The sequence below is a fragment of the Cyclopterus lumpus genome, chromosome 22 (genome assembly GCF_009769545.1).
Source record: "Cyclopterus lumpus isolate fCycLum1 chromosome 22, fCycLum1.pri, whole genome shotgun sequence".
In the NCBI taxonomy this organism is placed as follows: domain Eukaryota; kingdom Metazoa; phylum Chordata; class Actinopteri; order Perciformes; family Cyclopteridae; genus Cyclopterus; species Cyclopterus lumpus.
The window spans coordinates 21,573,596-21,586,013 of record NC_046987.1 but is presented as its reverse complement, the minus strand read 5'-3'; the positions used below and the strand labels follow the sequence as shown (position 1 = coordinate 21,586,013).

Genomic DNA, 12,418 nt, shown 5'->3' with positions numbered 1-12,418 from the left:
TGTGTGTGCGTGCGTGCGTGGGTGGGGGAGGGGGTACAGCATCTGAATCTAACAAGACCTGAAAAAACCTCGACTCATCTGCCTTCTGTGAAGAAGATAAGTCTCTGCAGGTGTGTGTGTGTGTGCGTGTGTGTGTGTGTGTGTGTGCGTGTGTGTGTGTGTGTATGTGTGCGTGTGTATGTGTGTGCGTGCGCACTGCGGAGCATAAAACTACTCCTTTGCATGCAGCTTTAGAAAAAACGATATTGTAAAAAATACAGTATTCAATAATTAGTTTGTATTACTTGCGCTGAAGCTGCTGTGAATTCAACTCGCTAGTTAAGACAGCCATGTGTGTGTGTGTGTGTGTGTGTGTGTGTGTGTGTGTGTGTGTGTGTGTGTGTGTGTGTGATTACATGTCACTGTGCTGGACTCTTTCATTATTTCCCCCAGAAGCCGTCTTGTCGCCCAAAGTGCGTTCTGCCATCCCTGATTCATGCAGAGGAATGGAACCAACAGAAGAAGAAGAAGAAGAAGAAGAAGAAGAAGAAGAAAATAAACATTCACCGACATGAGAACAAAGAAAGATTTCATCATCATATTCCAGCGGCGTACCGAGCGATGCATAGACACGAGGAGGATTCTGACCAAAGGACGACTCACTGAGGACATTTCTATCATCAAAAATAGAAATTATCATAAGAAGCAAAATTGACAATTAATATATAAAACATACCAGAAAATCCCCCTTGACGCGTTCTTAGAGGGCGAAGGTGAGAAATCAAACTGTTTTTCATCTCCGTCAATAATAAATAATCCATGCACAATCCCTTCTGTTCATAGTGCTACCAGTATGCAAACCCTGAATGCCCACATAGTAAATTATCAATGAAAAATATTCATATGTACAGTGTAGATCAATAAAACGTCTCTTTTAAACTCGCATGCAGTTAACTGCATAATATACAGGCAATAAGTCCGTCAGTAGGAGTTTCTTTGGCAGGCCAGAATCCAGCTGGACATGCATAGAGAGTTCTGTACAATCACAAGAGACGGGACCCGGGGCACTGGACCCGGGGCCCTGGACCCGGGGCACTGGACCCGGGGCACTGGACCCGGGGCCCTGGACCGGGGGCACTGGACCCGGGGCACTGTGGGGGACCCGGAGCACTGTGGGGGACCTGGGGCACTGTGGGGGACCCGGGGCACTGTGGGGGACCCAGGGCACTGTGGGGGACCCGGGGATAGAAGTCAGTGTGCAAATGTTAAAGAAGCCGGTTAAGACCAGTGGCGTAACTGGACCCGACGGAGCAGGATGCCCCTCCCCCCAACCACAGGTGCGCTCCAGGACACGCCCCTCAGAGCCCGTCGTCCTTCTCCGAGTCGGAAGAAACAGGCCTAGAAACGGTGAAAATGTCCTGACGTCGTATTTTGGTCTTGGGCGTGGCGGTGGCGGTGGCGGAGGCCAGCGTCGGTGGCGTCGGCGCCCCCAAAGATGGACGCTTCTTGTCCGAGAGCAGCTTGATGATTTCCGCCACCTGGCCCTCCAGGGCGCCCATGCGGCCGCCCAGAGTCCGGATGTCCCCCCGGAGCTCCAGCCGGGTCTCGTGCAGGGCGGCCTGCAGGGTCTGCTCCGCCCCGGGGCAGAAAGGGTGGGGGGGCCCCGCTCCTCCGGGGAGGGGGCTGTGGAGGAGCGGGGTGACGGCGGCGGGGGTCCGCGCCTCCCCGGCCCGGTCGATCCGCAGCTCGCTCTTGGTGATGCCGCTGTCGCAGGAGTCCGTCTTGCGGAGGGGGTTGTTGCTGGACGCCTCCGCGTCCCCGCGGCCCCCTCCCGCGTCCTGACCTTTGCCCTCCTGGGAGAGCATCTCCACGGAGACGGCCTTGACGCTGTTGTTAAGCCCCTCCTTCCCGGCCTCCGCCGGAGCCATGTTGCTCTTCAGGCGCATCCAGCTGCTGGCTTTCACCGCCGGCCTCGCCGCCACGGGGCCGGGGCTGATTCTGACCCTGACGGTCTGCTCGCTGGGCTGCAGCTCCATGACGTTGCAGTTGTTGGGCTTGGCGGGGGGCTCGCCGGGGGGGCTGTACGCCAGCGAGCTTTGCATGGGCGTCACCTGAGACACGGTCAGCACGCTGCTGCTGGGCGGAGCTCCGTTCTGCATGGAGGACGGGGGGCGCTGCAGGCTGAGCGGGAGGGAGTGCTGCAGGCTGGAGTGGCCCAGCTGCAGGCTGTTGGGGTGCAGGTGCTGCTGCTGGTGGTGCTGCTGCTGGAGGTGGTGGTGGTGCTCCACCTGCAGCTGGTTCTTCTCCAGGTCCGGCTGCGAGGCGGCCGCGGCTCCCTGGTTGCGGAGCTCCTTCTGCTGCTTGAACTTCTGGAAGAGCTTGCGGACCGGGTGGTCCTGCGGGATGGTGAGCTGCACCTCGTTCTTCGCCCGCTGACGCTCCTCTTCCTCCTTCTTCACCTCGCTGATCTTGCGGAAAATGATCTGCGCACAGAAGAGAAACAACACGGCGCTCGTCAGAACACACCGTGGACAACCAGTATGTTTCAGGTGGTTCTCACTGGAGATGAAAGAGGACGCTCTCACTTGTCAGAAAGACATTCTCTGCACTGCAAAAGTGTGTCTGACTCCTGGAGATCTGTGTTAAATTATCCATCAGTAATAACCCCCCGCTGTATTATTCAGGCCAAGTGTGACGCCACTCTCCACTGGCTCCTCTTACACACTCATTACAGCCTTCCAACTGCCCATTTCAGCGTTATTCTTAATCTTAATCTAACTCTCTCAATCAAAGATGGAGGCGAGAGGAGGCCCCGCCTTTCTGTCCGTCCACCATCCACCCGACCAACTCCTTCCTACCTGCTGGAAGCTTTCTGAGCCCAACCAAGCCGACTCTCCACGGCTACCTGAAAAACGAACCATTTTAATTAAAATTAACTCTGACAAGCAGAGGGTGGGCTTGATTTAAAAGACATTGAAACGTAATTTTCTTTGTACTCCTTCTGAAGAGAAGGCTGAGTGTTCTGTCTCTGAGTATTAATCACAACAAGAGCCGGTGACGCCGATGTGACCGGCTGAAATACAGTGAACCTCCATTAGCTAACAATCACTTCCTATTAACTTCAGCCACGACAGTCGCTTCCCGAGAACCAAGTGCATCAAAGAAGTGAAGAGCACTTCAGCATTAGGAACCTTAAAAAAAAAGCAATGAATAGACGGGATGTTTGGCCATTCTTTCCCTTTATTCTTCTAATCTAGCATCGTTTCCAATATGTATTAATGTTGTCAGTCACACGGTGGCTAAAATGGTATTAATTAAAAGAAATTTAAGCTGAAGCTACATTATAAATGATGAAAAGGAGTAGAAGATGCAGTGTCGGCACTAAATAGTTTTGATGCCTCTTAAAGTGTCGAAAGGAGCTGAAGTGTCAGTTGAAGCGTTTTAAAGAGCTGAATCGGTTGAAGTGTTGAGGTTCAAGCAGCTGAAAGCATCTCAGGGAAGCCGGCTCCAAAAACAAACCCTGCATCTATTATTTATCGGCGCTGGCGCTGCCAAAAGAGAGCGAACCGGAGACGTCTGAGATTTGTAACCTCGAGATAATGGAAGGTAAAATGTTTAAAAGTCGTTTAAATTGAACGAGTCCAAAGTGTTTGGTGAAGGCCAACGGGAGTCTGAAGTGTCCGTTGAAAAGGAGCTGAAGTGTCACTCAAGTAAGACGAACGGTTCCTTTCACCAAAGCTTACATTCACACCAATTGAGTATGGAACGTGGAACAACGGTAAAGAACCCTGGTTTTGGTGTTTGGGTTGAATGTTTTTTGGACGCTGACGTCTCTATTCGATCATTTGGAAGTTGCGGCTCAGATGGCACAAAGAAATGATGCTGCTTCTAACGGTTAACATGGCGGTAACGGTTAACGTGGCGGTAACGGTTAACGTGGTGGTACCGGTTAACGTGGCGGTAACGGTTAACGTGGTGGTAACGGTTAACGTGGTGGTACCGGTTAACGTGGTGGTACCGGTTAACGTGGTGGTTAACATGGTGGTAACGGTTAACATGGTGGTTAACATGGTGGTAACGGTTAACATGGCGGTAACGGTTAACATGGTGGTTAACATGGTGGTAACGGTTAACATGGTGGTTAACATGGTGGTAACGGTTAACATGGCGGTAACGGTTAACATGGTGGTTAACATGGTGGTAACGGTTAACATGGTGGTACCGGTTAACGTGGTGGTACCGGTTAACGTGGTGGTAACGGTTAACGTGGTGGTAACGGTTAACATGGTGGTTAACATGGCGGTAACGGTTAACATGGTGGTTAACATGGTGGTAACGGTTAACATGGCGGTAACGGTTAACATGGTGGTTAACATGGTGGTAACGGTTAACATGGTGGTACCGGTTAACGTGGTGGTAACGGTTAACGTGGTGGTACCGGTTAACATGGCGGTAACGGTTAACATGGTGGTTAACATGGTGGTAACGGTTAACATGGTGGTACCGGTTAACGTGGTGGTACCGGTTAACGTGGTGGTAACGGTTAACGTGGTGGTAACGGTTAACATGGTGGTTAACATGGCGGTAACGGTTAACATGGTGGTTAACATGGTGGTAACGGTTAACATGGTGGTACCGGTTAACGTGGTGGTACCGGTTAACGTGGTGGTACCGGTTAACGTGGTGGTAACGGTTAACATGGTGGTTAACATGGCGGTAACGGTTAACATGGTGGTTAACATGGTGGTAACGGTTAACATGGCGGTAACGGTTAACATGGTGGTTAACATGGTGGTAACGGTTAACATGGTGGTAACGGTTAACATGGTGGTTAACATGGCGGTAACGGTTAACATGGTGGTTAACATGGTGGTAACAGTCAACATGGTGGTAACGGTTAACATGGTGGTTAACATGGTGGTTAACATGGTGGTAACAGTCAACATGGTGGTTAACATGGTGGTTAACATGGTGGTAACAGTCAACATGGTGGTTAACATGGTGGTTAACATGGTGGTAACAGTTAACATGGTGGTTAACATGGTGGTTAACATGGTGGTAACAGTCAACATGGTGGTTAACATGGTGGTAACAGTTAACATGGTGGTTAACATGGTGGTTAACATGGTGGTTAACATGGTGGTAACAGTCAACATGGTGGTTATCATGGTGGTAACAGTCAACATGGTGGTAACGGTTAACATGGTGGTTAACATGGTGGTAACAGTCAACATGGTGGTAACGGTTAACATGGTGGTTAACATGGTGGTAACAGTCAACATGGTGGTTAACATGGTGGTAACAGTCAACATGGCGGTAATGGTTAACATGGTGGTTAACATGGTGGTTAACATGGTGGTTAACATGGTGGTAACAGTCAACATGGTGGTTAACATGGTGGTAACAGTCAACATGGTGGTAACGGTTAACATGGTGGTTAACATGGTGGTTAACATGGTGGTAACAGTCAACATGGTGGTTAACATGGTGGTTAACATGGTGGTTAACATGGTGGTAACAGTCAACATGGTGGTAACGGTTAACATGGTGGTTAACATGGTGGTTAACATGGTGGTTAACATGGTGGTTAACATGGTGGTAACAGTCTACATGGCGGTAATGGTTAACATGACAGAAACCCGCCTGAGAGCTCTGCAGGACAAGTCCTTGGACCGTGCGCCGACAGGCCGACACATTTCTCAAACTCAGCCTGATTTCTTCTGACCCAATTATTCCGTCCTTCTGTCAGAGAACGAGAACCTCATTCACCGAGAGAAGAGCCGGGACACAACAACACGGGTTATGAGTGATGCTGCTGAAGGACTCTCTCTCTCTCTCTCTCATTCTCTAGATAAATGGCTCCTCGAGAGACACTCGGATGAACAGCTGTCATATTAACGCAGCGAGTCCCCTGTATGATTACTCCAAAGGTCATGAATCATGTCATCCAATGTATTTAGGATTATGAAGTTACATCATCAGTTATTGCATACTTGCTGAAGTATTAAAACACTTTTATTCATCTGCAGAAGTGAAACTATTTGATTTCCTCCTCCTGAGTAATTTGCTCATTTGAGAGACTTTTTAAAATGCTGCCGAACATCTAAACACCACCGATGTGTTTGAGTTGAGTCTTTTTTCTTCTTCTCCTGACCACCAGGGGGCGACTCCTCTGGTTGTATAGAAGTCTATGCTTCATGTGTTAAAGCTGCATTCTCTCTCCTGACCACCAGGGGGCGACTCCTCTGGTTGTATAGAAGTCTATGCTTCATGTGTTAAAGCTGCATTCTCTCTACTGACCACCAGGGGGCGACTCCTCTGGTTGTATAGAAGTCTATGCTTCATGTGTTAAAGCTGCATCCTCTCTCCTGACCACCAGGGAGCGACTCCTCTGGTTGTATAGAAGTCTATGCTTCATGTGTTAAAGCTGCATTCTCTCTCCTGACCACCAGGGGGCGACTCCTCTGGTTGTATAGAAGTCTATGCTTCATGTGTTAAAGCTGCATCCTCTCTCCTGACCACCAGGGGGCGACTCCTCTGGTTGTATAGAAGTCTATGCTTCATGTGTTATAGCTGCATTCTCTCTCCTGACCACCAGGGGGCGACTCCTCTGGTTGTATAGAAGTCTATGCTTCATGTGTTATAGCTGCATTCTCTCTACTGACCACCAGGGGGCGACTCCTCTGGTTGTATAGAAGTCTATGCTTCATGTGTTATAGCTGCATTCTCTCTACTGACCACCAGGGGGCGACTCCTCTGGTTGTATAGAAGTCTATGCTTCATGTGTTATAGCTGCATATGGATCCTTCGTTTGTGGTCTCGTTCAGCATTCGTAGCCATACCTCTAAAAGATTATGCACGTTATCCAAGTACATAAACTATTTATGCACATTGTTTTGGGACGTCAGCTGACTTGATTTTATGACATTTAATCCACCTGTTGTCATTCGTCTTCTCAGAACTGCATTAAATATGATGATTATTATTATTAAAGCGTTATGTGAAGGACCTTCAGCGTTCTTAAACTTAACAAATACATATTTCCGTTTGTCCGACTGACCTTAAAGTCTTTTAATGGATCAGAGACTGAAAGGAGCGAATGTATCGCTGCATTGATCACCAGCTAATCATCAGCTTTATGATTTGGATTCACACATAACTTCCTTGACATCCCAACGGGAACAAGAACACAGACGTCGAGATGTCTTTTTATAGCAGGTCAAGGTAATTAATGGTTCTATAATTGTGACATTTGCAAATAGAAAAGTTTCTCTCTTCTTTATGGTTAATAAATGTGTAAAGAGCTCTTTAAAAAAAAAAAGAATCTATAATAATAATTTAAAGAACTGTGAGACATAAATTTCAAATGAACTTGTGTGCGACTGCAGAGGTGAGAGGACGGTGAGGGATGGCGATGGCGTCCTTCCTCTTTACGGACCGAGTTAGAATCAACTCGTCTTCATCAGTGAGGAAGACGTTCTGCTCTCGTGTCCATCGACCCTCTGGGGTCCAAGGTCCTTCTTAAATTCACTTTTTAGAAGGCATTCTCAGCTATCTATGAGGCAGAAGTGAGAAATGACTTCATACTACAGATTAAGCATTATGGGATGTATGCAGATAAAGAATTACAACCGTTTCTGTTTTCAAACTAAATAATTTTCCAAACAAGAACAGAATATGTCCTCTATATAAAATCAAACTATTTACTGACTGAAAACGGCAGTGGTTTTCAGAAGCGTATGCAGCTTTAACACATGAAGCATAGACTTCTATACAACCAGAGGAGTCGCCCCCTGGTGGTCAGGAGAGAGAATGCAGCTTTAACACATGAAGCATAGACTTCTATACAACCAGAGGAGTCGCCCCCTGGTGGTCAGGAGAGAGAATGCAGCTTTAACACATGAAGCATAGACTTCTATACAACCAGAGGAGTCGCCCCCTGGTGGTCAGGAGAGAGAATGCAGCTTTAACACATGAAGCATAGACTTCTATACAACCAGAGGAGTCGCCCCCTGGTGGTCAGGAGAGAGAATGCAGCTTTAACACATGAAGCATAGACTTCTATACAACCAGAGGAGTCGCCCCCTGTTGGTCAGGAGAGAGAATGCAGCTTTAACACATGAAGCATAGACTTCTATACAACCAGAGGAGTCGCCCCCTGGTGGTCAGTAGAGATAATGCAGCTTTAACACATGAAGCATAGACTTCTATACAACCAGAGGAGTCGCCCCCTGGTGGTCAGGAGAGAGAATTCAGCTTTAACACATGACGCATAGACTTCTATACAACCAGAGGAGTCGCCCCCTGGTGGTCAGTAGAGAGAATGCAGCTTTAACACATGAAGCATAGACTTCTATACAACCAGAGGAGTCGCCCCCTGGTGGTCAGTAGAGAGAATGCAGCTTTAACACATGAAGCATAGACTTCTATACAACCAGAGGAGTCGCCCCCTGGTGGTCAGGAGAGAGAATGCAGCTTTAACACATGAAGCATAGACTTCTATACAACCAGAGGAGTCGCCCCCTGGTGGTCAGGAGAGAGAATGCAGCCTTAACACATGAAACATAGACTTCTATACAACCAGAGGAGTCGCCCCCTGGTGGTCAGGAGAGAGAATGCAGCCTTAACACATGAAACATAGACTTCTATACAACCAGAGGAGTCGCCCCCTGGTGGTCAGGAGAGAGAATGCAGCCTTAACACATGAAACATAGACTTCTATACAACCAGAGGAGTCGCCCCCTGGTGGTCAGGAGAGAGAATGCAGCCTTAACACAGGAGGTTGCCTCTGCATTACTTCACACACAAAACCTCTCGAGCTCGTTTGCATTCATTATGAAAAAAAAAAAATATTTTTCAAAATAAATAAATAAAGCACATCCCTCAAACTGCATTAGCATGTAAGGAATTAATTTGCAGCAACATCAAAACGTCAATATAATTTACGGCTGTTATTTAACAAATGGATATTGCAAAATTGAGACGGGTTGCCGTGTCAACAGCCGGTGGCATTTTGTGAAGTCATGCGCGCTCTTCTTCTTCTTCTTCTTCTTCTTCTTCTTCTTCTTCTTTGTGATGAATTAATGTGACTGACTCCACCTCCCGAAGCAGAAGAAGAAAGATGAGAGTGCGTATCGCTCAGAGGAGACACGCATGTGTCTTCTGATCCCTCAGCTGTGGACGCCAGGCACACAAAATAAATCTATTTCTGTCTCAGACTTCAAAGCTCTGGTTCTAAAGATAGCCCCCCCCCCCCCCCCCCCCCCCCCCCACAGACAGAGCCAATGAAACTCGGTGTTTACGAGATGCCCAAATTACTCGCCGATTCACGTTTAAATATTCAGGAGCAGACGGAGAGCGTCCGGGTTTATTTCGGGCTTCGCAGAGAGACGCTGGTTAGGCTGAGTGATTGAGACCGGAGGAAGGAAGGAAACAAACATCCAGAGGGGAATATTATGTAATATTACATGTACAGACGTTATGAGATATGCAACACACTATGCATGAACCGTAATGCTATTCATGCTGTGCTACATGCTCACTCTTTATTATTCTAAATCCATCACGTACCTCCGTCTACATGAACGTACGCGCCGTAATCTGCAGATATACAACACAATCTACTTGGAGTTCACGTAACCACGAAGTATAAAGACCCCAAAAACTGTCTTTCAGCCAGTAATTTGACCGATGATGTCATACAGAGAGAGAACAGACACGGGGGGTCAAAGGTCAGAGAGAGCGTTATAGTTCTGAAACAGACGACGTGACCTCTGTGTGATGGAGCCCAAACTGGAGGTCAAGGTCAGCACGTCGTTTCTCTTTAAAGATTATTCTCAATCTTTTCCTGACGACAAGGCCGAACTATATGCTGTTCTGGTAATTCAATAAATAGGTATTCTCTATGAAATAGCCACATGGTTTGTTTACTCTTGGGTAAATTAAAGTTTAGTGCAAAAATAATCAGATTTTCTGCTACTGTTATTTTGCCGTGTAATTTAAATGAATTACATTATAAAAAACACAGTTTAATTCTTGCAGAGACGTCAAATATCACAATTCTGTCGACACAAAATCCCAAAACACTGCAAAATAAGTGTGAGGGCGGCGTGAGGGCGGCGTGGGGGGCGGCGTGGGGGGCGGCGTGGGGGGCGGCGTGAGGGCGGCGTGGGGGGCGGCGTGGGGGGCGGCGTGGGGGGCGGCGTGAGGGCGGCGTGGGGGGGGCGTGAGGGCGGCGTGGGGGGCGGCGTGGTGGGGGCGGCGTGGGGGGGGCGTGGGGGGCGGCGTGAGGGTGGCGTGGGGGGCGGCGTGAGGGCGGCGTGGGGGGCGGCGTGGGGGCGGCGTGGGGGGGCGCCGTGGGGGGCGGCGTGGGGGGGGGCGTGGGGGGCGGCGTGGGGGGCAGCGTGGGGGTCGGCGTGAGGGCGGCGTGGGGGGCGGCGTGGGGGGCGGCGTGGGGGGCGGCGTGGGGGGCAGCGTGGGGGTCGGCGTGAGGGCGGCGTGGGGGGCGGCGTGGGGGGCAGCGTGGGGGGCGGCGTGGGGGGCGGCGTGGGGGGCAGCGTGGGGGTCGGCGTGAGGGCGGCGTGGGGGGCGGCGTGGGGGGCAGCGTGGGGGGCGGCGTGAGGGCGGCGTGGGGGGCGGCGTGGGGGGCAGCGTGGGGGTCGGCGTGAGGGCGGCGTGGGGGGCGGCGTGGGGGGCAGCGTGGGGGTCGGCGTGAGGGCGGCGTGGGGGGCGGCGTGGGGGGCAACGTGGGGGGCGGCGTGAGGGCGGCATGGGGGGCGGCGTGGGGGCAGCGTGGGGGTCGGCGTGAGGGCGGCGTGGGGGGCGGCGTGAGGGCGGCGTGGGGGCAGCGTGGGGGGCGGCGTGGGGGGCGGCGTGGGGGTCGGCGTGAGGGCGGCGTGGGGGGCGGCGTGAGGGCGGCGTGGGGGCAGCGTGGGGGGCGGCGTGAGGGCGGCGTGGGGGGCAGCGTGGGGGTCGGCGTGAGGGCGACGTGGGGGGCGGCGTGGGGGGCAGCGTGGGGGGCGGCGTGAGGGCGGCGTGGGGGGCGGCGTGAGGGCGGCGTGGGGGGCGGCGTGGGGGGCGGCGTGGGGGCAGCGTGGGGGGCGGCGTGGGGGCGGCGTGGGGGGCAGCGTGGGGGTCGGCGTGAGGGCGACGTGGGGGGCGGCGTGGGGGGCAGCGTGGGGGTCGGCGTGAGGGCGGCGTGGGGGGCAGCGTGGGGGTCGGCGTGAGGGCGACGTGGGGGGCGGCGTGGGGGGCAGCGTGGGGGTCGGCGTGAGGGCGGCGTGGGGGTCGGCGTGAGGGCGGCGTGGGGGGCGGCGTGAGGGCGGCGTGGGGGGCGGCGTGGGGGGCGGCGTGGGGGCAGCGTGGGGGGCGGCGTGGGGGGCAGCGTGGGGGGAATGACGGAGGAGGAGCGTGACCGGTTCCTGCAGGAGGTCACATTCAGAAGAACACCGTGACCTCTGCGGAGGCTTCGGCTACGGAAAGCCAGAAGGGACATTCCACGGCTCTGATTTCACACGTTCAGAAAAAAATGCCACTTTTCTACTTTTCCACGCCGCTCTGCTCTGGGACTTTAGAAGCAGTCAACAACAACAACAACAACAACAACAACAACAACAACAGCTTGTTTTACAACGTCTGGCATCGTTAGGGAGTGATCTCTGAATTCATCGTGTTTAAAAGTGACCACTTTTATTGATTGTAGCTTATATATAACTGTTGTGTTGGGTGACGGGGCCGATGAAGCCGTATAATTCACTGGTTATTGAATTATATTATAATATAATATCCATGACAAAAAGAGTAAATTCATTCATCTGCTGATGAAGATCATGTGAAGTGATTGACAGCTCCAGAACAGCCACTAAAGGGACCTCAGGCGAGATGATGTCATCAACGCTTTAGAAACAAGGTTCCTAAAAAGGTTTTGGTTCAATGTTTGACTTAATTATTCAACTGTCATGTACGTAATATATTAAATACTCTTTTTAAACAATAACCTTGGTGCCAACATTTAATTTCGGGTTTGGATGAAAGCACAAAGAAAACATAATTAGACTAAATCTGCACAGATGGTCGATGGGTTCAATCAATCAAATCAAACGCTTGAGAAGTTATGGAAACATTTACTGAACTTCTACCACGATGGAATTAAACCACAGGAAGGCGTGACCTTGTGTGACCTTGTGTGACCTTGTGTGACCTTGTGTGGAGGTCACACAAGGTCACACAAGGTCACACGACTTCAGATTGGAACCGAACCGCGTTGAAGTGGACTCTTTTGATGAGCTTTGCTTTTAGTGTCATATTAAATGAGTTATTGAGTTTAAAGTCTTCAGTGTGACTCTGCATTAAGAAACATAATATAATATGAATAATTAAGACTAAGATAAGTGGACTTTTCCCTTTTTGAGATGATCTTAGAGCGAGGAGAGCGAGGGAA

General features: G+C 50.9%; 1 protein-coding gene across 1 annotated transcript in view; it reads right to left on the bottom strand.

The window, feature by feature from the left end:
* Positions 1-1,337: 1,337 nt before the first annotated feature.
* kcnh5b (potassium voltage-gated channel, subfamily H (eag-related), member 5b) overlaps positions 1,338-12,418 on the bottom strand; it is a 112,465-nt gene continuing 101,384 nt past the window's right edge. The window contains exon 13 of the mRNA XM_034562786.1: positions 1,338-2,462. Within this exon, the coding sequence (XP_034418677.1) occupies positions 1,338-2,462 (1,125 nt within the window). The remainder of the gene's footprint in view (positions 2,463-12,418) is intronic.